The sequence below is a fragment of the Hemiscyllium ocellatum genome, chromosome 6, assembly GCF_020745735.1.
Source record: "Hemiscyllium ocellatum isolate sHemOce1 chromosome 6, sHemOce1.pat.X.cur, whole genome shotgun sequence".
Taxonomy (NCBI): Eukaryota; Metazoa; Chordata; class Chondrichthyes; order Orectolobiformes; family Hemiscylliidae; genus Hemiscyllium; species Hemiscyllium ocellatum.
The window spans coordinates 77,048,389-77,074,754 of NC_083406.1; the positions used below are offsets into that span (position 1 = coordinate 77,048,389).

At 41.6% G+C, this 26,366-nt stretch overlaps 1 protein-coding gene across 4 annotated transcripts in view; it reads left to right on the forward strand.

The window, feature by feature from the left end:
* LOC132816757 (glutamate receptor 4) overlaps positions 1-26,366 on the forward strand; it is a 249,369-nt gene that overhangs the window by 74,644 nt on the left and 148,359 nt on the right. For 2 of the 4 annotated variants that reach the window (XM_060826672.1, XM_060826673.1), the window contains exon 6: positions 485-646. In XM_060826672.1, the coding sequence (XP_060682655.1) occupies positions 485-646 (162 nt within the window). The remainder of the gene's footprint in view (positions 1-484; positions 647-26,366) is intronic. The other 2 variants (XM_060826674.1, XM_060826675.1) reach the window with 1 other exon arrangement.

The window sequence follows — 26,366 nt, forward strand, 5'->3', positions numbered from 1 at the left end:
CAGACTCAATGTTAACTCTGCTCTCTTCCCACAGATACTGCCAGACTTGCCGAGTTTCGCCAACAATTCCTGTTCTAGTTTCAGAAGTGAGTGTGGAGATCTGCTCTCGAGGAAGGGAAATGGTCCAGAGTTGCCAATCCTGTCTATTGCCCAGCAAAAACCTATTGTGAGATCACTTTGATGACAGGATCAGTCCAAAAGGATGTGAACGTTGTTCTTCTGGCAAAGCTGAAAACATTTAAAAATTCTTGCATTATGTGGTGGAAAATAGTCATAGTTCAGATCTTCAAACAATCAAAACTTAATGCTACAATCCAGAGACTGGTCTAAATTCAGCTTATGAGCAAGATTTTCATTAGCTCAGTCAATCAAATGGGTGATTTCATTGAAAAATACTCACTAACTAATGCTATTCAAACCATGTGACTGATGAGGAGAGATGTATCGAACCATAACTACATGATGATTGCTAATGTGATTGCAGGGATTCAAGGATATATCACTGGATAGATTTATGCATGGAGGAGCAAATGTAACAGGATTCCAAATCGTGGATTACAACAGACCTGTTGTTACTAAATTCATGCAGCGTTGGAAGAAGTTGGATCAGAGAGAATTTCCCGGAACAGACAATGCTCAGTTGAAGGTAAAACTTTGACATCTCAGATGATAGCAGTAAAAATAGTGATTTTGTAGTCGAGAAATCAATGCATTATCACTGATCATCTTCATATGGTTCTGTTCTAGCTGGTATTATCCATTTTATTTCAAATGGATTAAAGATTATATTAAAATAGAATGTCATGGGCACGTATTAAAAGTTGATCCACTTATTGAAAGGCAGTAATGATTTTTAAAATTATTCAGTATCTTTTCTACTATGTTAGTTAAAGAAAAGGTTAAAAAAATGAAAAATGGAAAATATCACTAGGGATCCCTACAATATACTTTCACCAGTCTTGTGACCAATTTCATTGAAGAAAATTGTGCAGAAATCTTTTCTTCATGATCAGAAATTTGCTTACAAAATTGGATAGGCTATTGAAATGGTTATAGGAATTGGAAATTCCCCAAGTTAGTTAGCACAAAATGTCTGTTGCTGACCAAATTAAATGATTGGAGCCTGCAGCAAACATTAACTATGCAGTTGACTGGCTGCACACCTAAGCAGTGGATGCTAAATCAGAAGGGAACAACATCTGTTAAAGTTAACCTGCACCCATTAAAGGAGAGGTACATTGTGTGAGGTGCATACAATGCTCAAAGTTACCCTGCAAATTATGCTGACATGGAGGTAAAACAGAAGAATACAGTAATATTGGTAAAGAGGATTTCGGATTATGTTTACTGGATTTGCAGTTGGATGAATCATTCATGGAGAGTCCTGAGAGAGGATGACAATGGTTGCCAGCCCTTCAGGATCCCTGCATCTGTTTGCAGTACAGCTGGAGACATGGGTTGTTACCTGCTGATGGTAAGGCTGTGTAGCGTGCAGTAAACCAACGCTTGTTTTAACATCTGTTTTGCTGAGTACTGTAAGGTTTGTCCAGTCAGGTGCAGGCAATGAAAGTATTGCTTAAGTACCCCAATAGTTTACTTTCCCATTTTGTGTGACAGCTCAGCTTTGTTTATATGCACGCTGCCCACGTCTGTATGGGTTGCACATCAGAATCTGGAAATAAATCATTTAAAGGAGAGATTTTATTACTTAATAATCGCACATTGCTTTGCTTTGGTTTGGTGTGTTGGCTCCAGTGCAGATGCTGCTGTAGCCTGTAACATGATTAAAGCATCATAACAGCTTCCAGGATACCCAGCATTGATTTGCAATTTAAGCTGGGTGAGCTGATCACACACCAAATGGATGGTGAAGGATGGAATCCAGGTATGATACAACTCGGAGCTGACTTTCAAAACAGTATGTTTACCTTCAACAACACTCTGCGATTGGAAAACGTGAAGTAAATGGCAACTTCTCTGGCAAATGGGCATGAAATATATTCTGCTGTCTCTGTGTACAGACTCTCAGTGATCTCTCTTCTATAATAGTGAATAACAAGTATGTTAGCTAGCTCATTGAGCTGGAACGTTTGTTTTCAGACATTTTGTCGCCATGACTAGGTAACATCATCAGTGAGAGTCTTTGTTTTGCCTGTCCTAAGATGTATGTGTTGTCCCCTTCAAAGTGGTGTCCCTCTTTGTCTGTATTTATGGAAACTAATGATAGTGAGTCGTGTCTTCTGGTGGCTAGTTGGTGCTCACATATCTTGGAGGCAAGTTTCCTGCTTGTTTGTCCAATGTAGTGTGTTTTTTTTATAGTTCTTGCATGGTATCTTGTAAATGACATTAGTTTTGTTGGTAGTACCTAATGGATGCTTTAGGCTCATTATTCACTGTTTAATTGTGTTGGTAGGTTTTGTGCGCTACCATGATGCCAAGGGGCCTGAGTAATCTGGAAGTCATTTCTGATATGTCTTTGTCTTATATGTGGCTATAGTTTTTGGTTATGTTGTGTCTGCTTGTTTGGGTTTGTTTCTGAGGAATCGGCAGTTTGTGTTAATTGGGTACCCTTTTTTCTTGAAAGCATTGTATGGATATTTTTCTTCTGCTCATTGTAGTTCTTAGGTGTTGCAGTGTGATGTAGTTCATTGACATAATGTCTTGCTCCATTTGAGGGTGCTGGGACGATTGCTTCTGAGGTTAAGTATTTGGTGTGTGTTTGTTGTTTTTCTGTAGATGCTGGTTTGAAGCTCTCCATTAACTATACGTTCAACTGTCACATCTAGGAATGGGAGTCTGTTTGTTACTCTCCTCCTCTTTTGTGAATTTTACGTCTGTCAGGATTTTCTTGATGGTGTTGTATGTTTCATCTAATTTGTTCAGTTTTGTGGTGACAAAGGTATCAGCCATGTAGCGGACCCAAAGTTTGGGTTGGACAGACAGGAGGGCAGCTTGTCCACACCTCTGCCATTACTGCTACCGCAGTAATGACTGGTTTTGTAGGTTTTGTTATTGAATGTGAAGTGGGTGGTGAGGCACAGGTCCACTTGCTTGAGGATGTTGTCTTTGCTAATGAAGTTGGTGCTGTCTGGTGTTTGTGATCCTGGTTTTCCTAGTAGTAATGCCAGTGTTTCTTTGGCCAGGTCACCGTTAATTGATGTGAAATGGGCTGTAACATCAAAGGAGACCATTATTTCATCCTCTTCTATCAATACACAGTTTTCAAGAAAAAGGATAGCCAATAAACACAATCCACCGATTCCTCAGAAACAAACCCAAACAAGCAGACACAACGCAACCAAAAATTATATATCCACGTTACCTTACATCAAAGATATATCAGAAATGACTTCCAGATTACTCTGACCCCTTGCCATCATGGTAGTGCACAAACCTACCGACACACCTAAACAGCAACTGATGAACCTAAAGGATCCATTAGATACTCCCAGCAAATCTAACGTTATTTACAAGATAGCATGCAAGAACTGTAAAAATAAAACACTACATTGGACAAATAAGCAGGAAACTTGCCACCAGGATACACAAACATTAACTAGCCGCCAAAAGACACGACCCACTATCACTCGTTTCCATACATAAAGACAAAGGAAGACACCACTTTGACTAGGACAACACCTACCTCCTGGGACAGGCAAAATCTTAGAGGCATGGCATTCTAACCAGAACTCCATCAATAAACAAATGGATTTAGATCCAATCCACCTTCCCTTGAAGAAGAGAACTGGAAATGACATCACCCACCTTATGAAACCAAGACCTATAAATAGTGAGGTGGGACATATCACCAGCGCTTCACCAGAGACTCTCACTGATGATGTTCCCTAGTCATGGTGACAAAATATCTGAAAACAAACCTTCCAGCTCAGCAAGCTATCTTATATACTTATCATCAACCTGAGCTATAAACCTTCTCAAAAATCACTAGTGAATAACAAACTAGCAGTTTCCAAATAACACCTGCTGCAGCTGGGAAGGACCTATTTGCATACACATTCATGGCCATGAACACTTTCATTGCTACAAGCAATGGCATCCTCACACAATTTTATTTAATAGCAGACTTCCTGGAGGAACTACTTAGTAAAATGCAAATTTCTGTTACATGGTTCTTCATTGAGGTTCAGGTTGGAAAATTGTTCCCCGAACACCTGGGGTGAAAATGGCTTCCTGCCCAGGGCCCTTCTGTCTCCTGTTTCCGCCCCCCCCCGCCCCCATTTCCAGAATCCTGTTCCTCTTTATGTCAGCTCTTCCCATTCTCCCTGTCATGCTGTAGTTCAAGTATACATGCAAATTTTCTTGCTTTAGACCAAATGGTTTATATCGAATCCTTGAAGACAAAGTCCTTCAACATATTCCAAATGACTCCCTGGAGACTGCAACTACTTTAAACACATCTACAAATATAAAAAGAGCTAGTAGAAATCACAGTGCAACTTGACAAAATGGCAGTATTGGAGTGCAGAGCCTGGTAATAGAATAGTAGCCCTGCTATCAAATCAGCTTTACACATTGATGTGATGTTACTGTCTCTGTGACCTACATTCTTGTGGTGGGTACATCCAGGTGGGCCAGTGTCCTCACAGTGAATGCCATTTGAGTGGAAGAATAGCTCAAAAGAAGTGTTAAAGAACCAAATCTCAGTCTTTATGCGTTACCAATCTACATAGAATGGCAGTATTCTCAGTTGATGTTTCTGTATCTAACTGTTTTGAAAACCCTTTCTTTTCTTTCTGAAATAGTTGCAAGGTTGATTGAATATCATTGATTGTTTATGAGTAATTGTCGTTAGAGACAATTTTGAGAAAAATGTGCCCACCACATTCAATATAGGATTTGCCCTCAAGAGACTGAGTTCATGATGGAGCAGATTGTATTTGATGTCTGCAAAGAACTGACTTGATGACGCTGATGACATTCCCATCCTGTCATTTCCTACAATGTGCTGTGTAATGAACCTCAAGAATGCTTTACAAACCACTTCTCTGAGAAAGCTACCAAGTCTTATGCATGAGGAATGCTATATAGTCAGAGAAAACAGCATTTTTCTCTTTTTAAGCAAAAGACAAATTAAAACTTAATAAATGGTAGTGTCAGGTTTTCTTTTAATTATTTCATGGGATTTGGGAGTTTCTGACAAGAATGGCACTTATGGGCAATTTATTGGCCATCCCTAATTGCTGTTGAGAAGCTGGTGGACCTCCCTCCTTGAATGGTTGCAGTCCTTGGATGTGGATACACCCATAGTACTGTTAGGGAGAACGTTCCCGGATTTTAATCCAACCATCTCCACCTGCTTTCTCCCTAACCTTCTCTCCAATATTAGGTCAAATGTGCTGATGTTCACTGATCGAACAATGTTCATACTGATCTGCACTCCTCACTGAAGGAAGCAGTCCATGCCCTATCTCCCGAAGTAAAAACAATGACTGCCCTATCTCCCTAAACCATGTCACTGGAACATTCCTTGTGAAGATGAATTAAAGTTTCAGTGTCTGGTGTTTATGAGTTTGGTGAGTGAGGATGCCATTTAATCAGGCAGGATGATGGCTTTTGGGGACTGCACCCCCTTCCTGCCTCCAGCCCAATAAAGTCCAGTTGAAGCTTTTAATTGAGCAATTATTGTAATTAATGTCTACCTAAGGGTCACCTTAAGTCACCAGTGTTAGGTGCAGCACTTGCTACATAATACACAACAAACTCAGAGTTATTGGCATCTTCCCTCCTTCCGAAACACTCAGTGCCTCATCAAAGGAGCTGACAATGTAATCAGGGACTACAGAATCATTCCCTTGCCCTTGCTGTTAATCGCCCTCCCTCCTTTCTTGTGGCCCTTCCTTACTCTAGCTTGTAATTTCACATTGTTATTAGGCCTTGAATGGGGTGCTATCCTGACAGGAGTAACTACCTCCACAACAGTGCTGACACTTAATGGAGCTATTACTGATTGGCCAGCAGCTGGGGTTTCTATTCTGAAATCCTCGATCCATTCCCAAAAGGAAGTGACATCAGGCACTTGCAGCTGGCAGCCAAGACCCCACTGCTTCCATACGTTTCCATACTGTCCTGCTTTAAAAGATAGTTTTAACTGATGTGGTGAGAGCTTCTCCTGTCAGGGTTTAAATGTGTATTGGCTATCAAGTGGTAAGTGAGATCAGTTCCAAAGACCAAACTCAGTTTGCATTTCAACTCAATGATAATGGTAAGATGATCTCTTCCATCAGGTCACTGCTCAAGGTGCTGAAATATTGTGTGTCTATGGGTGATGATTTGAGTGAGTGCATGAATCAGGAGTTAAATAATAAAAAGCAAAAAATAAGAGCCATGAGCTCGGAGCCTCCAATTGTACTTCATCTGACACTCTCTATTCCTTCTACTCCTCTAGAGTTACTGAGCTGATTTCATAGCGTTGTCTAGGATCAGTTTGGTGAACCATCGTGTACATGCACTGCTAGTTTCTAGAAACACAAATTGCTATCAATGGTGAGCTTTGTATTTTCATTTGAAGAATATGATCTATTCCACGATGGGTTCTATAAGTATAAGTTAGGAACCGAAACCATCCATTCAGCCCCTCGAGCCTACTCACTATTCAATAAGATCATGGCTGATCTGATTGTAGTCTTAACTCCACATTTATGTCTACTGCTGATAACCATTCACCTCTTCCCTAACAAGGACCTGCCTACCTCAGCCCTAAAATGAAAATTCAATGGTTCTTCTTCCACTATCCTTCTGGTTAAAAAAAAAGTTCATGACACTTTAAGAAAACAAATCCACCTAGTCATCTCTAACACTTCAGAACTTCAGTGGACATGAGTTTAGCTTGTCCAACCTATCATCCCAAAACAACTCTCTCATTCCAGGTATGAGGCTGATTAACCTACTCTGTAATGTCTCCGACACAAGTACATCCTCCTTTAAACAAGGTGATCAACACTGACCAATTCCAGGTGCAGTCACTTCTATATTTCATTCCCTTTATGATCAATGATAACAACCTTATTAACTTTCCTAATTATTTGCTATAACTGCATACTAACCTTTTATGATTCACGCATGAGGATGCACAATCCCTCTGTATCCCAGAATGCTGCAATTTCTCATCATGTAGACGATTTATACTTTTTTATTCTTCCTGCTATATGCTATAATACAAAATGGCAGAAAATCTTATTATCCATAGTAGCTGCTCTGCTCTACAGGAAAGCTTAAATTTGGCTGTGAAGAACAAATTTGCCAGCTGAAGAAAATTGGCATTAGGATGAAAGACTTAAACTACTGACAGACCAGATGCACCTATCATTCTCCAGTCAACTTTATTGTCTTTTATCGATCTCAACGATGTCTAACAGAAAATGTGGATGCAGTTTAACGATTCAATTTTGTTTCAAATATGTTGTTTTCTGATTGTGCTGGGTCCAATTCATTCAAAGGAAAAGAATCATATTATTGTTACAGCACAGAAGGAGGCCATTTGGCTTTTCATGTCCATGTTAGCTCTCTGCAAGGGCAGTTCAGGTCGACCCGCTCTCCTGTCCTTTTCCCTTGGGTCTGCATTTTTCCTCTTCAGGTGATAATTCAATTCCCTCTTGAAATTTCTGAATCTACTTGCACTTTACTTTCAGGTAGAGTATTCAAAATCCTAAACACGTGTTGTGTGTAAACTGTTTTCTTCATGCTACCTTTGTCCTTTTTGCAGTTAAATGAATCTATTTACTCCGGTTCCTCACACTTTCTCCCAACACTGGGAACAGTTTCTCTCTATTTAGTCTATCCAGAACCCACAGGATTTTGAATGTCTCCATCAAATTTCATCTTTGTTTTCCCTGCCCTTAAGAAGAACAATCGCGGCTTCGTCAAGCTATCCACAATTCTGAAGTCACTCCTACCAGGAATTATTCTTCTAAAAATTCTCTATGTCTCTGCAACGTCTTCACTTTCTTCCAGAATTGTGGTGCCCTGAATCAGATATAGTGCTGTATATGATTTTAAGCACACCATTTAGAAATGTTCATCACAACTGCATTGCTTTTGTATCCATAGAATTCCTACAATACAGAAAGAGATAATTTGGCCCATCGAGTCTGCACCGATCTTCCAAAGAGCATCCCAGCCAGATTCAACACCCCCACCCCATCCCCTGCCCCCCGGCCTGTCCCTGTAACCCCGCATTTCCCATGGCCAATCCATCTAACCTGTACATCCTCAGACAGTGGGAGGAAACTAGAGCACCCAGTGGAAACCCATGCAGACCCAGGGAGAACATGAAGGTCAGCCAAGACTGGAATTGAACCTGGGTCCCTGGCACTTTGAGGCAGCAATGCTAACTACTGTCTAATTAACCACTTTCTCAACCTGCCGTGTCACTTTCAATGGTTTGTGCGCAGGTCCCTCAGCTCCTGTGCCCACCTTTGCTATTCTATACTTCGTTAGATGTAGCCTCTTCTCCTCCTTCTGACAAAAATATATTACTTCACACATCTCTGCATTAAATTTCATCTGCCAAGTATCTACCCATTTGCCAGCCTGCCCATGTTGTCTTTAGGTTTATCGCTATCCTCCTCACCATTTGTAATACTTCCCCTGTTTTGTCAGATGCAACTTTTGAAATTGCATTCTGTACCTAAAATTAGGTTATTAGTCCAGATAAAGATAAAACTGCACTCCACTGGATAGCTTCTACATGTCCAAACATTTGCCATGACTTTCCCTCTCCAATCATTCGGCTAACTTCATATCCAAAATCATCTGTCGTCAATTATAATCAAGTTTAAATTCATAAATGAACAAAAACCTTGCATTCTTATAATGCATCAAATTCTCCACCCATCTTGGTGGTAAACAATCTATAGAGATCAAGGTTTGTGCAAAGATTTGTAGCTCGGGTGCTCGTTGTTGTGGTTCTGTTTGCCGAGCTGGAAGTTTTTGTTGCAAACGTTTCGTCCCCGGGCTAGGCGACATCATCAGTGCTCTGGAGCCTCCTGCGAAGCGCTTCTTTGATGTTTCTTCCGATATTTATAGTGGTCTGTCCTTGCCGCTTCCGGGTGTCAGTTTCACTGTCCGCTGTAGTGGTTGGTATATTGGGTCCAGGTCGATGTGTTTGTTGATGGAGTTTGTGGATGAATGCCATGCCTCTAGGAATTCCCTGGCTGTTCTCTGTCTGGCTTGCCCTATGATAGTAGTGTTTTCCCAGTCGAATTCATGTTGCTTGTTGTCTGCGTGTGTGGCTACTAGGGATAGCTGGTCGTGTCATTTCGTGACTAGTTGATGTTCATGATGCGGATTGTTAGCTGTCTTCCTGTTTGTCCTATGTAGTGTTTTGTGCAGTCCTTGCATGGTATTTTGTAAACTACATTAGTTTTGCTCATGTTGGGTATCGGGTCCTTTGTTCTAGTGAGTTGTTGTCTGAGCGTGGCTGTTGGTTTGTGTGCCGTTATGAGTCCTAAGGGTCGCAGTACTCTGGCTGTCAGTTCTGAAATGCTCCTGATGTATGGTAGTGTGGCTAGTCCTTTTGGTTGTGGCATGTCCTCGTTCCGCGGTCTGTCTCTTAGGCATCTGTTGATAAAGTTGCGCAGATATCCGTTTTTGGCGAATACCTTCCTCTTTTTGCAGTTCTGGTGTACTGCAGTGTGTTGTGGCTCTTTTGAATAGTGTCCTGATGCAGCTTCGTTTGTGTGTGTTGGGGTGGTTACTTTCATAGTTTAAGACTTGGTCTGTGTGTGTTGTTTTCCTGTGTACCCTTGTGGTGAATTCTCCGTTCGGTGTTCTCTGTACTATCACGTCTAAGAATGGGAGTTGGCTATCCTTTTCTTCTTCTCTCGTGAATCGGATTCCTGTGAGTGTGGCGTTGATGATCCGGTGTGTTTTTTCTATTTCCGTGTTTTTGATGATTACGAACGTGTCATCGACATATCTGACCCAGAGTTTGGGTTGAATTTGTGGTAGGGCTGTTTGTTCTAACCTTTGCATAACTGCCTCTGCTATGAGTTCCGAGATTGGTGATCCATGGGTGTCCCGTTGATTTGTTCGTATATCTGATTGTTGAATGTGAAGTGTGTAGTGAGGCACAAGTCCAGTAGTTTAAGTATGCCGTCTTTGTTGATAGGTTCCGCCTCCTGTTTTCTGTTCTGTATGTCCAGTAGGTTGGCTATTGTTTCTCTGGCTAGGGTTTTGTCAATCGAAGTGAACAGTGCCGTCACGTCGAATGAGATCATGGTTTCTTCTTTGTCTATGTGTGTATTCCTGATGACGTCCAAGAATTCCTGTGTTGATTGTATGGAGTGTTTGGATCCGCTGACCAGGTGTTTCAGTTTCTGTTGTAGTTCTTTGGCCAGTTTGTATGCTGGTGTCCCTGGTAGTGATACTATGGGTCTGAGTGGGATGTCTGGTTTGTGTACTTTGGGTAGTCCATAGAATCTGGGGGTGTTGTTGCTTTCCGGTTTCATTCTTTGTAGGTCAGCTTTGGTTATCTGTCCGTTTTTTTGTAGATTCCTTAGTGTGTTATTTATTCTATTGGTGAGTTGTGGTGTGGGGTCAGAATCCTTCATTTGGTAGGTGTTGGTATCTGCGAGTAGTTGTTGTGCTTTTTTGATATAATCTGATTTATCTAGGATGACCGTCATTCTGCCTTTATCTGCTGGTAGTATGATTATGTTCTTATCATTTCTTAGTGCTTTCAGTGCTTCCCTCTCCTTGGTGTTGAGGTTATGTGTTTGTCTTTTCCTTATCATCATAGGTACGACCGTTTGTCTCACTGTTTGTTGTGTCTCTTCTGTCAGTCCATTGTTCCTGAGTGTGCATTCTAGTGCTTCTAGGAAGTCTGCTGTCTTGGCATCCCTGTGGTTGTAGTTGAGTCCCTTGGTCAGTATAGTTCTTTCCATGTCTGTGAGCTGTCTGTGGGAGAGGTTTTTAACCCAGGTGTGTGTTGTAGTGTCCTCTTTTTTGTGTGTTAGTTTGGCCATTTTTTCTTTTAGTGCCATTTTTTTGCGGTGTGTTGTCCTGTTCTGTCCTATAGTGACAGCCTGTTCTATGGTCCGGGTCCATTCATGATTAGTGGTTTTTGAAATTAACGACTTTTGGCGCGCAATTTCTTGTTTGTATTTGTGCAGTCGGTTGTGAGCGTCTGTGATCATTACCTGGATCATCCTGAATCCGTTCTGCTTGACTGTTTCCCTGGCTTGTGGATTATTGACTGGTGGTCTATACCTGACACATTGTGGAAGGATTTGATTCTTTCGGCATTCGTGTAGGAACCGGAGTTGTTCATATGTGGCGCTTAGGCGGTTAGCGCAGGATTCCCATTTCCTGGCTTGTCTCAGCGTCTCTCGCCCATACGTGTTCAAGGTTTGTGCGAAGATTTGTAGCTTGTGTGCTCGTTGTTGTGGTTCTGTTCGCCGAGCTGGAAGTTTTTGTTGCAAACGTTTCGTCCCCTGGCTAGGCGACATCATCAGTGCTCTGGAGCCTCCTGCGAAGCGCTTCTTTGATGTTTCTTCTGGTATTTATAGTGGTCTGTCCTTGCCGCTTCCGGGTGTCAAACTGGCCAAAGAACTACAACAGAAACTGAAACACCTGGTCAGCGGATCCAAACACTCCATACAATCAACACAGGAATTTTTGGATGTCATCAGGAATACACACATAGACAAAGAAGAAACCATGATCTCATTCGACGTGACGGCACTGTTCACTTCGATTGACAAAACCCTAGCCAGAGAAACAATAGCCAACCTACTGGACATACAGAACAGAAAACAGGAGGCGGAACCTATCAACAAAGACGGCATACTTAAACTACTGGACTTGTGCCTCACTACACACTTCACATTCAACAATCAGATATACGAACAAATCAACGGGACACCCATGGATCACCAATCTCGGAACTCATAGCAGAGGCAGTTATGCAAAGGTTAGAACAAACAGCCCTACCACAAATTCAACCCAAACTCTGGGTCAGATATGTCGATGACACATTCGTAATCATCAAAAACACGGAAATAGAAAAAACACACCGGATCATCAACGCCACACTCACAGGAATCCGATTCACGAGAGAAGAAGAAAAGGATAGCCAACTCCCATTCCTAGACGTGATAGTACAGAGAACACCGAACGGAGAATTCACCACAAGGGTATACAGGAAAGCAACACACACAGACCAAGTCCTAAACTATGAAAGTAACCACCCCAACACACACAAACGAAGCTGCATCAGGACACTATTCAAAAGAGCCACAACACACTGCAGTACACCAGAACTGCAAAAAGAGGAAGAGGAACACCTATACAAGGTATTCGCCAAAAACAGATACCCGCGTAACTTTATCAACAGATGCCTAAGAGACAGACCACGGAACGAGGACATGGCACAACCAAAAGGACTAGCCACACTACCATACATCAGGAGCGTTTCAGAACTGACAGCCAGAGTACTGCGACCCTTAGGACTCATAACGGCACACAAACCAACAGCCACGCTCAGACAACAACTCACTAGAACAAATGACCCGATACCCAACATGAGCAAAACTTATGTAGTTTACAAAATACCATGCAAGGACTGCACAAAACACTACATAGAACAAACAGGAAGACAGCTAACAATCCACATACGTGAACATTAACTAGCCACGAAACGACACGACCAGCTATCCCTAGTAGCCACACACGCAGACAACAAGCAACATGAATTCGACTGGGAAAACACTACTATCATAGGGCAAGCCAGACAGAGAACAGCCAGGGAATTCCTAGAGGCATGGCATTCACCCACAAACTCCATCAACAAACACATCAACCTGGACCCAATATACCAACCACTACAGCGGACAGCTGAAACTGACACCCGGAAGCGGCAAGGACAGACCACTATAAATACCGGAAGAAACATCAAAGAAGCGCTTCGCAGGAGGCTCCAGAGCACTGATGATGTCGCCTAGCCAGGGGACGAAACGTTTGCAACAAAAACTTCCAGCTCGGCGAACAGAACCACAACAATCTATAGAGATGATCAAAGGTGGATTTTTTTTTTATTGCACCAAATATTGGGCGAGTGGGTAATGTGGGGACAGACAGAAGTACTGAGAGAACTCGTCTAATCACATGCCAATCAGCATATCAAGAACTGATAAATGCATGTGGGTAAGTTTATCAGCCAATCATAGGCTTTGACACTGGTGCCATGGTCACCAGTGGTTCTCGGATCTTAAAGATCACCAGTCAGCAACTCACAGGATCCGGCGGTGAGAAGCTGATTTTTATCATGTTGTGGGAGAAGATTGGAGGAACTTGGGATGTTAATGCAGCGGGGATGGATTTTAGACGTCACCGATCATTTACTTCTATCGTGCCTTTGATCAGCTTATAATTGGACAAATGAACCACCCTCACCCCTAACCAGGTAGGTAAGTCACCCTCGCCTTCCATTCAAGAAACAAGTCATATTTCTCATCTTGGAAACATACTCCATGATCATTCCCTCAATGCGTTGGCGATAGGATGCTTGGTCATCTTAGAATGGCTATGAGCTTCCAGGAATCAGGCCAATCTTGCCAGGTTTTCTTCAGCAGTCTGGGAGATCAGTTGTTTAACTGAAGCACCCAATTTGGAGTCTTTGAAATAGGTGTGATGGGAAAGGGCCCAAGCATTGGGGGGCTCAATAATGATACTGGAAGATCATAGGAAACTTGGGGATCAGGGAGCATATGGGGTTTGGCAGGATCAAAAGGAGACTCTGGGATTGGAGTCCAAACGTAGAAGCCAGGAATGTTGGTTCAAAGGAAGGGTGTAGAGCAGAGAATTGTACATTTTGGGAATGGGGAATCCAGGCAAGGTCGAGATCAAGGAACTAAAATAATGCCAATTAGGGGTAGACTGATTAGGGTTTGAGGAAGAGGGAGAGGAAATGGATTTGCTCTGGGGTTATGAACCAACATTTCCCAAAGAACCAGGAGCAGTTGCAAGTTGGTAAATTCCATTACAACTGAGGGGACAACAGCCTGTAAAGGGGTAATTGAGACCCAGGGAAATGGAGCAAAATGATGTTTGGACCATGGATTTCCATTAGATCATCCACATTAACAGACAAAATAGTCCAGTAGTTTTTCTTTGTCTTCTGCATAATGGCTGACCAGCAAACATTTTTGCTGTTATCAGTGGCCATCAGGTACATTGTGATGATTTTAGGTTGATAATTAAACTGTTTATTTATGTTACAAACCTGACATTTATGGCTAACAAGTCCTGGCACCGGACTTGAACCCAGACATAGGGTACTACCATTGCACAACAAGACCTGTTAACAGGGAACTAAATAATGGAAAAACAGCAACTCACCAGAAGAAACAAGGAAAGGGAAAGGATTTTTTTTTGGACTGAAGATTGCTGGAGTGGGGGCAAATCAACACATTGTCATTGAAGTAATGAGTATAGTTTCATCACTGGCTATATGTTAAAAAGGAGGAATTCAAGAATATCTTTGCTGTGGAGAAAAATGTGATTATGGGAGAGATTGGAATTAATGAAAATGGCATCAACTGGAGAGTCATACTTTACCTTGGCAGTAAGGGAGAGGAATATCAGCTGGTTATGGGAATAATATTACTACCAATTTACCCAGAGAGTTAGTATCTAGTTGTTAATCATTGTGGGAAATTTACTTTTACCCGTATTAATGTTGCTTGTCAGTGCGATTTTAAAAAGTTACTACAAATTGCACTCTTGGTTAATAACTCTTCTCACAACCAACACTAGTGCCACCACCAGCATCACACCCCCGATCCATCCAGCATTTTATCTCTGGGGCCACCTCTGGTCCCCCCTCTTCCCCATCTCCAGTTTCTCTTCTTCCCTTTCCGGGGTTTGGCTTTTTACCTGCACATGGATGGCTTTCAGGTCCTTGGAACTCGTACCATGTAAACTGATGGCACAAAGGTACAGGCAAAAATACTCAACTACAAAGGATCCAACCTCCGAGATGAATGCAAAGCTGAAAGGAGTCCTGTATTCAGAATATAGGGCATGATAAGCAACAGGTCTCATATGGATAGCACGAATATACCGTTTATGTGATACAAGTGTGTTACATTCTTAAATGTAAACTATAGAACCTAGAGAAATAGACATATAGTACTATATATAATAAAAGCTAGAATCTGAAATAAAGCTGAGGCATTATGTCCATGCACTAGCTGGAGATTGAGGGAATGTGTGAAAATAACTTTTCACCCACAGGGTAGTGGGATTCTAGAGCACTCTGCCTGTAAGGATTGTGATTCCAAGTACAGGGGGTATGTGACAAGTGCTAGATAATGAGATCAGAATAGTTAGGTGGTTACTTTCAACTGGTGCAAACTCAATTAACTGAAGGACCTTTCTCAATGCTGTAGCCCTCTCTATGGTTCTATGCCATATGGCTAGAATGTCTCCATTGAGTAATATAAATGCAGAAATATAGCAGATGCATGAAATGTAAAGTTAAAATAGAAAATGCTGGAAAGACTCAATAGGGCTAGTAGCATTTGTAGAGGGGAAAGCAAAGTTAATGTTTGCGTTTGCAACTTTGCACCCGAATGGAAATGTCAACTCTCTTTCTGTCTTCACAAATATTGTCTGTCCATTTGATTATTTCCAGCGTTTTCAATTTTGATGTCTCTACCCCGATAAGTGGAAGAATATAAGCTATATGCTAAAAATAGGAAGAACAGACTGGGAGTAGAATCTATCTCTGAGCTGATGTTACCTGTATTGATTAAAGCAAGAGTTTTTACAGATACAATTATTGTATCTGCAGAAGAAAAGAAGCATAGCATTAACTAAAATTGGGCCTTGAATCACTTTACTGTCTCCCTGCTTGTGGAGATCAGCTTACTCACTTCTAAGCATATTTCTGTGCACTGTCAGCACTTTGTAGTATTTCTACATGGACTGCACATCAAGAGAGACCTTGAGCTCCAGCAGACACTTATTGTGAAGTAATTATTCGGAATTAAGTCTGATAGAAACCACCATAACGCATTCATTGAAAGAAAGCCAGTAGGCAGTGCAGGGACTGAAAACCCCACTGGGATGATAGAAGTCACTGAGATGGAGAGTCAGATTACGATGAATAAAATTCAGAAATAAAATTTAACTAGAGTACTTACAGATCAGAAATTTCTAAAACATGAAATCATGCATGTCTCAAATGACAATGTGGCTTTGATCTTCCTCTTAGACAGAATGTACTTATTATATCTTTATCCAATCTTCCTGTTCATAGAAGTTCACATGCTGCAGTGCCTCTATACTATTTTAATTTTAGTTTAAAGGCTATTTATACATTCTTTACAGTGAATCCAACTGTGATTTCTGGTAGACTTCCTGACTTTACCTACTTACCCTTTGGCCTCATTTTGTGATCTTTGTCACACTCGCTATTTTTGGGAATATCAACTCCGATTTCAAATTTAAAAGCCCTTTGTTCAGGAAAATTGGAGCAATGTTTCTTTATTATTGCAAGTGTGTTTAATGTTGTCTTTGCCATTCAAATTGTTGGCCTGGATTTTATGGGTAGTGGGAGTGAGTGGGGAGGCTTCTTCAGTCAGTGGAACCCAGACCTGCAATTTTTTCTACAGCAGCCAATGAAGTAGCTGCTGTTTGGATCACCATCACAATTAAAGATGGCCACCTGCTGATGAGTGCTGTTGGTCAATCAGAAGGCTCATCAGCCTCAGCAGTAGCACAGCTAGTAGTGGTCACTAGCTGCGCCTTGAGGGAGAGGTCACATTGATGGATAGCTTCCTCAAAGTAAGCTAAGAGCAGTCCGTGGGGGGGGGGTTGGGGAAAGAGATTCTGGGGTCTGGCAGGAGAGGGTCATTGTGGGCAGGCATCACTTCCGCCTGTAGGGAGAGCTGTTACCACTGGGAGGGCACTCTGAGCACGAAAGTCTTTCTGAAAAAGGAGGGTTCGTGTTGCGGAAGCCACCTGGAGCTTGCCAGGGATGTATCGTGTTGGTTCCTATTCTGCTGGCACAATTTCCACAGAGACCCTTAATTGGTCACTTAACTAGTTCACTTCCAGGTGGGTGAGCTATTATGTCACTTTTCCTGCTGCTGACGAGATGGCAGGACAATGGGAAGACGTTGGGTGTGACATTTGCTATCCTCCCTTTGACATTTTTCTCAGCAATCCTGCCTCCACAGTCTAACCCCAAGTGGCAAACAGCAACATGTGGTCTAGACCTTGCCACTTTACTTTCTCCAGAAAGGTAGTTTTATGTGGCTGTTAACTCGAGACGTGATTGTAAACAAGAAAATATGCCAAATTTCCTTGGTGTCTTAGACAATAGACAATAGGTGCAGGAGTAGGCCATTCTGCCCTTCGAGCCTGCACCACCATTCAATATGATCATGGCGCTGATCATCTTTAATCAGTATCCTGTTCCTGCCTTATCTCCATAACCCTTGATTCCACTATCCTTGAGAGCTCTATCCAACTCTTTCTTAAATGAATCCAGAGACTGGGCCTCCACTACCCTCTGGGGCAGAGCATTCCACACAGCCACCACTTTCTGGGTGAAGAAGTTTCTTCTCATCTCTGTCCTAAATGGTCTACCCCATATTTTGAAGCAGTGTCCTCTGGTTCGGCACTCACCCATCAGCGGAAACATGTTTTCTGCCTCCAGAGTGTCCAATCCTTTAATAATCTTATATGTCTCAATCATATCCCCTCTCAGTCTTCTAAACTCAAGGGTATACAAGCCCAGTTGCTCCAGTCTTTCAGCGTAAGGTAGTCCCGCCATACCAGGAATTGACCTCGTGAACCTACGCTGCACTCCCTCAATAGCCAAAATGTCTTTCCTCAAAATTTGCAGACCAGAACTGCGCACAATACTCCAGATGTGGTCTCACCAGGGCCCTATACAGCTGCAGAAGAACCTCTTTGCTTCTATACTCAATTCCTCTTGTTATGAAGGCCAGCATACTATTAGCCTTCTTCACTACCTGCTGTTCCTGCATGCTTACTTTCATTGACTGGTGTACAAGAACACCCAGATCTCTTTGTACTGCCCCTTTACCTAAATTGATTCCATTTAAGTAGTAATCTGCCTTCCTATTCTTGCCACCAAAGTGGATAACCATACATTTATCCACATTAAACTGCATCTGCCATGCATCTGGCCACTCACCTAACCTGTCCAGGTCACCTAACATCCTCCTCACATTTCACCCTGCCACCCAGCTTAGTATCATCAGTAAATTTGCTAATGTTATTACTAATACCATCTTCTATATCATTAATATATATTGTAAAAAGCTGCAGTCCCAGTACTGATCCCTGCGGTACCTTACTGGTCACTGCCTGCCATTCTGAAATGGAGCCGTTTATCACTACTCTTTGTTTCCTGTCAGCCAAAAAACTTTCAATCCAAGTTAGTACTTTGCCCCCAATCTCATGCACCCTAATTTTGCTCACTAACCACTTAGTGGTTGTAATGGGATTACATTGACTGTTGTTCTTCTGCACTGACCTCATCTGATTTTGCATGCTCGCGCGAAGAGTATTAAATTGCGTGGCAGGTGAAAGTACAATTGCACCTTTATCTATTTGTTTGAGCACTGGGCATAGTGGATATGTTCGCTCCCTCCTACTGGACTCTAGAGATGATCCTCTCAGCGTATTAGGAAAGTGCTCAAAGTTGATAAGAACCCCACCAGTTGGACCCACACCTACTCCTGTGTTGTCTATTATACATTTACCTCACTCAGCATTTTGGCCTTTGACATCCAATTCACATCCAGTCTGGCTTAAAATGTCAGAACTTCAGCTGCAGAGAATCCCTATAGCTGGCTCTGTCTCTGTGTTATAATTTGTTCCTATAGTTCCCCCTTGGGTGTACAGCAGGAGACTGACAGAAAAGATTTTGGAGCTAACATTTCTAACACTAAAATAACTGCAATCAATATGTTGCATGGGGACTGATATCTCCAATTGTGTTGAGATCCACTTTCATCCCCACTTCTTCGTTCCTTCAATGGGAGAGACAGTTTTGTCTGGGAGTTCAATGAAAGCTATTACTGACCAATCAGCAGACACTCCAGCTGACAATAATAAAGTGTTAGAAAACATCCCCTACCATATCAATCTATATCTTCAAACTTAAAATAGCTTTACTTCAGAGCTTCAGTGAAACTGCTAATCTGTCCTGAAGTGTGGGCTCTTGGTTCTACTTTTTGAGGAATTGGGTTGAAATCTCATGGGCTCATTTTTCACCCGACCTTTGCACCTGAGAAGATAGATTAGACTAGAAATTCTGCGACAGTTCTTCCGATATTCCACCATTATTTAACCAAGAAGTAAGTGGCACCGCCAGTGAAATTGCATCAAAAGTTATTTTCAGCAATTAATATCCTTTGTGATTCCAACTAATCTCGCACAAAAATGAATTTTGGAATAATCCCCAGGAAACTTCAAGGTCTTTGATTACACTATTTAAATTCAATTCAGAGCTAAGTGACTGTACAAATCCACTGCATTGTTCACATTCCCATATTTGTTTACTAATCATTTATGGGCATCAAAAGTGTGTTATATTAAAATATGAATTTTCAAGTAATCTATTTTATGCTGAGTGTGCTCTTGAACATTGAATTTGAGTGTTATATTTTTGCACTATTAACATTTCAGACTAAACATAGCAGATTTGAAAGGACTCTTAGCAAATATCTACAAAGAGTTAAAAAGTTGATTTCCTTAAAAAGAACCATAACTGATTGTACAAGCATGAAACAGTGACAAAATCTCAATGTCAATAATTATTTCAATAGAGTGTTTTATGGCCATAGTATCAGTGTGACATCATTGTACAACATGTTAACATTTACATGCATCAGATCAGCTGAGCAAACATCTGTCACGTGAACATACAAATTAGAAGCAAAATAAGCCATTCAGTCTTACAGGCCATTCAATAAAATCGTGGCTGATTCCTTTGTGTTCCACATTCCCACCTACCCCTGAAAACATTTTGATCACTTTGCCTAAGACTCTATGTAACTCCATCTTAAAAATATTCGATGGTCTTGCCTTTTCTGCCTTGTGAGGGACAGAGTTCCAAAGTCTCTGAATTCTATGACAGAAAGAAAATCCTCCCATTTCTGCCCTAAAAGGGTGATCTCTACTTTTAAAACAATGTCTCCTAGTTCCGGACTCGCCTACGAGGGAAAGCATCCCTGTCGTGTCCACTTTGTTGAGACCATTTTGATCTTATAAATGTCAATCAAATCACCCCTCATTCTTCAAACATCTTGAAAATAAGCCCAGACTATTCAACTTTTCCTCATAAGCCAACCCAATTTTTCCATGTATCAAATTAGTAAACATCGTCTCAACTGGCCCAACATATTTACATCCTTTCATAAATAAGGAGACCAAAATTGGGAGTAATATTGGCAGAGTATTCAAGATGTGGTCTCATGAATGCACCTTATAACTGGAGCATAACCTCCTTACTAATATATTTAATTCATCTTGCAAGAAAGGATAACGCTCATTAGCCTTAGTCATTTGCTATACCTGCATATTAAAGCTTTGTGACTCATCCGATAGAATACTTTGATTCCTCTGATGTGGAGGAGGCGGTTGGACTGGGGTGGACAAAGTTAAAAATCACACCACACCAGGTTATAGTCCAACAGGTTTCTTTGGCAGCAGTAGCTTTTGAAACACTGCTCCTTCATCAGGTAGCTGTGGGGCAGGACTATAAGGCATGGAATTTATAGCAAAAGATTTCAGTGTCATGCAACTGAAATGATATATTGAACAAACCTAGATTGTTGTTAGGTCTTTCATCTTTTCACATTTTAAAGCAACCCATTCAAAAAGATGAAAGACTTAACAACAATCCGGGTTTGTTCAATATATCATTTCAGTGCATGACACTGTAATCTTTTGCTGCAAATTCTCTCTCTTATGGTGCTGCTCCACTACCACCTGATGAAGGAGCAGAACTCCGAAAGCTAGTGCTTCTAAATAAACCTGTTGGACTATAACCTGGTGTTGTGTGATTTTTTTTAACTAGATTCCTCTGCATCTCAGAATTCTGCAGCTTTTCTCTCTTCTAAGTATTATACTTATTATTTTTCCTCCGAAAATGAAGAAGTTCATATTTTGCCACATTGTGCTCCGTCTGTCAGAATTTAACCTGTTCACTTATTTCAGCCTGAATCCTTGTTACACAATCATTACAGCATACTTTTCTACCTATGTCTGTAAATATAGCCCCAATGCTTTTGATCCTCTCATATAAGTCATTGATAGCCCAGCACGGTGATGTCCTGCCAATTTGTAAAGGATCCATTCATGCATGCTGTGTGTTTTCTGCCAGCCAGCCACCCAAGTTTTACATTAATGCCAGCAAGTTATACTGTCCACTAGAAACTCCTACTTTGTGCAGTAGCCTTTAATGTGACAGTTTGTCAAATGCTTTTTGGAAATTCTAGTACAGTACTGTCAATGGTCTCACTTTTATCTACATTGCATGTTCCATGCATTCGATTTTTAATCTTATTCATCCATTGCTAATACCCATATGGTTCAAGTAGTAATCCAGTGGTTATTACTTTTTGAGGTTCTGCTTTTTAAATTTCACATCTAACTTCTCATTTTCCCTCAGCAGAACCTCTTTTCTAATATAGTCTATGGGATTGGTATGGACCATGATGACTAAATCCTCTCCTTCCTACTGGAGGTTCCTCTGCAGCACAAAGGAGATTGGCACACAACACTGCTGTCCATACTCTCAGTCTTTCTTGCAGAGAACAATGTCAATTCCCTTACATTATACCGTCCCACATTACCATAACATTCCTTCTCTCCAATGGTTTCCTGTACCACAGTGATAAAGTCAGTTAACTCAACCACCCTACAGCCTCACTTCCATCTAAACAAGCTGAGTAAACCACAAACCTGTTGGATAATTGCAAAGACTGAGGCTGCAGTTTTGTTGCCCTCAGAGTCTCTTTACCTACCTCACTTGTAGCCACACTTACTTGTCCCTGATCTCTAAGTAAGTCAGAGGATCTTATTCTAAGAGGTGTGACTACCTCCTGGAATAAAGTATCCAGGTAACCTTCCCCCTCCCTACTGTATCACAGCAGCTGCAGCCTGGCCATGAGCCACAATTTCTGGATCTTACTGCAGATACTTATGTTGAATCAAACCAGCATCCAGAAGTTCCTACATTCTGCAGTCACAGCACATCGCTTGACCTATCATCTCTATGTTAATTAATAATTGCAAATTAATGAATTTATAATCAGTGTAGCCTCCCAAAAGGTTGCAGCATTGCTAGTAAACATTATTACGCTGCTCAAACAATACAATGTATACAATACTGATGATACAGCTTCTACGAATGTCAGTTTCTAATTTGCCTGCTCCATCTGGTAAACAAGATTGGAAATCAAATGCTGGAGCCCAGAAAGAGAGTAGATAAAGATAATTCCTTCCTTCCCTTCACCAAACTCCCCACTAAGCAGGCTTAAATGCTTTCAATAAATAATACTGAAGCATCTCTTGCTACTTTGCAGTAAATTCCCATTTTGAACCAAATTTCCAGATATTCTCAAGGAATCTCTGGTTCATTCAGGCAAATTCTCCCTCACATTGAACATGTTGCCCTAACTGACCATGTGGTTTAAAATCCCTTGTCTTCTACAAAACTTTCATGAGTCACTTTAGCTTATCTTCATGTTGCAGTCATCATCACCTCTTCAGGCAAAGGGTTTTATTTGATTTATAGTTGCAGTTATCTATCAGATAGCTATCTACTTAACAAGGCTACTTGAACTTGAGGTAGTTAATTCTAGGTCAGAATCTGACTCTTTTATTCCAAAGTTGTACTTGAAAAAGATTTACCAGATGAATTCCCAGTTTGAACCAAATTTTCTGATATACTCTTCTAGCCTCTGTCTCTTGTTTCTCCACATTTCTGAAATGATCCCATGATTATACCTTTGTTATCCTATGTTCACACTTTCCACTGACCATGAAAGTGCTAACCAGCTATTGCTTGCTGCCTCAATAAGTACTTTAATGTAAAGCAAGCAGGAACACAGCAGGTCTGGCAGCATGTGTGGAAAGAGGAAACAGTTAACATTTCGAGGCTGATTTAATTTCTTCCCAACTGAAAGGTTTGGAAATTTCTTTTGTGCTTTTGACAGCAATGGATGAGGAGCAAGGGGAAATGGTGTAGGTGGCCAATACAAACGATAAAGGATTGATAATAGTGGTACAAAAGACAAAGGATTGATAATAGTGGTGAAAAAGACTTTAATGTATTCCCTTTTGTTCTCAATACAGCCCCCAAATGCCAGATTTAGGAACTAGAGAAGGAATCAAGAACTTTAGGAAAGATAAAAATCACACTGTAATGGAATTGGTGACAAGATCATCATTAGTGTTGGAATAAATTACAGCATCAAAATAGGTATCAACACTTATTCAGCTATAGCGACTCCAGGAGAGGAGAAGTTGAAGTAATATTAGTGAATCTCTGACAGAAAGTGTTTTTGAAGTGGCCGATAGAGGGATTAGCCTGATTGCTTCGTGGATCAATGTTGCTTGTTGAACTGCAGGAAGAAGTCTGCAATCGATGGTGGATCTGTTTTTGTGGGGCTCAGTGTGTTATGCCTTCTTGGGGTAGCGTGCTTGGAATCATACCCTGCTATTCCTGGGGTCACAGAAGTTAAAAGTTTTCAAGAGTACACAATCCGCCCAATTTACCTGTTGTTTGTCTATGGGTTTCTATACTTAACAAAAATAACTATTTATTGCAAGGAAATAGATTCTAACTATGGTTAAGCAATTATGCACCATCAACTCTATAATCTACTGGTTAAAATTCTAACTCTGTTATCAAAGTTCTCTCTAAGCTGCACAGTAATGCAGACACTCAGAGTCATAGAGTCACAGAGTCATAGAGATGTACAGCAGGGAAACAGACCCTTTGGTCCAACCCATCCATGCCGACCAGATATCCCAACCCAATCTAGTCCCACCTGCCAGCACCTGGCCCATATCCCTCCAAACCCTTCCTATTCATATGTCCATCTAAATGCCTCTTAAATGTTGCAATTGTACCAGACTCCACCACTTCCTCTGGCAGCTCATTCCATACACATACCACCCTCTGTGTGAAAAACGTTGCCCCTTAGGTCTCTTTTATATCTTTCTCCTCTCATGCCAAACCTATGCCTCTAGTTCTGGATTCCCTGACCACAGGGAAAATACCTTGTCTATTTACCTTATCCATGCCCTTCATGATTTTGTAAACCTCTATAAGGTCACCCCTCAGCCTCTGATGCTCCAGGGAAAACAGCCCCAGACTGTTCAGCCTCTCCCTATAGCTCAAATCCTCCAACCCTGGCAACATCCTTGTAAATCTTTTCTGAACCCTTTCAAATTTAACAACATCTTTCCGATAAGAAGGAGACCAGAATTGCATGCAATATTCCAACAGTGGCCGAACCAATGTCCTGTACAGCCGCAACGTGACCTCCCAACTCCTGCACTCAATACTCTGATCAATAAAGGAAAGCATACCAAATGCCTTCTTCACTATCCTATCTACCTGCGACTCCACTTTCAAGGAGCTATGAACCTGCACTCCAAGGTCTCTTTGTTCAGCAACACTCCCTAGGACCTTACCATTAAGTGTCTAAGTCTTGCTAAGGTTTGCTTCTCAAAATGCAGCACTTCACATTTATCTGAATTAAACTCCATCTGCCACTTCTCAGCCCATGGCCCATCTGGTCAAGATCCTGTTGTAATCTGAGGTAACCCTCTTTGCTGTCCACTACACCTCCAAGTCTGGTGTCATCTGCAAACTTACTAACTGTACCTCTTATGCTCACATCCAAATCATTTATGTAAATGACAAAAAGTAGAGGACCCAGCACAGATCCTTGTGGCACTCCAGTCTGAAAAACAACTCTCCACGACCAACCTCTGTCTTCTACCTTTGAGCCAGTTCTGTATCCAAATGGTTAGTTCTCCCTGTATTCTGTGAGATCTAACCTTGCTAATCAGTCTCTCATGGGGAATCTTGTTGAATGTCTTACTGATGTCCATATAGATCACATCTACTGCTCTGCCCTCATCAATCCTCTTTGTTACTTCCTCAAAAAACTCAATCAAGTTTGTGAGACATGATTTCCCACGCACAAAGCCATGTTGACTATATCCACTTAGTCCTTGCTTTTCCAAATACATATATATACTGTCCCTCAGGATTCCCTCCAACAACTTGCCCACCACCGATGTCAGGCTCACTGGTCTATAGTTTCCTGGTTTGTCCTTACCACCCTTCTTAATCAGAGGCACCACGTTAGCCAACCTCCAGTCTTCCGGCACCTCACCTGTGACTATTGATGATACAAATATCTCAGCAAGAGGCCCACCAATCACTTCTCTAGCTTCCCACACAGTTCTAGGGTACATCTGATCAGGGCTGAAAATGTGTTGCTGGAAAAGGCAGCAGGTCAGGCAGCATCCAAGGACCAGGAGAATCGACGTTTCGGGCATGAGCCCTTCTTCAGGAATAAGGAGAGTGTGCCAAGCAGGCTAAGATAAAAGGTAGGGAGGAGGGACTTTGGGGAGGGGCATTGGAAATGCGATAGGTGGAAGGAGGTTAAGGTGAGGGTGATAGGCCGGAGTGGGGGTGGGGGCGGAGAGGTCAGGAAGACGATTGCAGGTTAGGAAGGTGGTGCTGAGTTCGAGGGTTGGGACTGAGACAAGGTGGGGGGAGGGGAAATGAGGAAACTGGAGAAATCTGAGTTCATCCCTTGTGGTTGGAGTGTTCCTAGGCGGAAGATGAGGCGCTCTTCCTCCAGCCGTCATGTTGCTATGGTCTGATCAATCCCTGGGGATTTATCCACCTTTACCCATTTCAAGACATCCAGCATTTCCTCCTCTGTAATATGGGCATTTTGCAAGATGTCACCCTCTATTTCCCTACTTTCTACATCTTCCATATCCTTTTCCACAGTAAATACTGATGCAAAGTACTTGTTTAGTATCTCCCCCATTTTCTGTGGCTCCACACAAAAGCTGCCTTGCTGATCTTTGAGGGGCTCTATTCTTTCCCTAGTTACCCTTTTGTCCTTAATGTATTTGTAAAATCTCTTTGGATTCTCCTTAATTCTATTTGCCAAAGCTATCTCATGTCCCCTTTTTGCCCTCCTGTTTTCCCTCTTAAGTATACTCCTACTGCCTTTATACTCTTCTAAGGATTCACTCGATCTATCCTGTCTATACTTTACATACGCTTCTTTCTTTTTCTTAACCAAATTCTCAATTTCTTT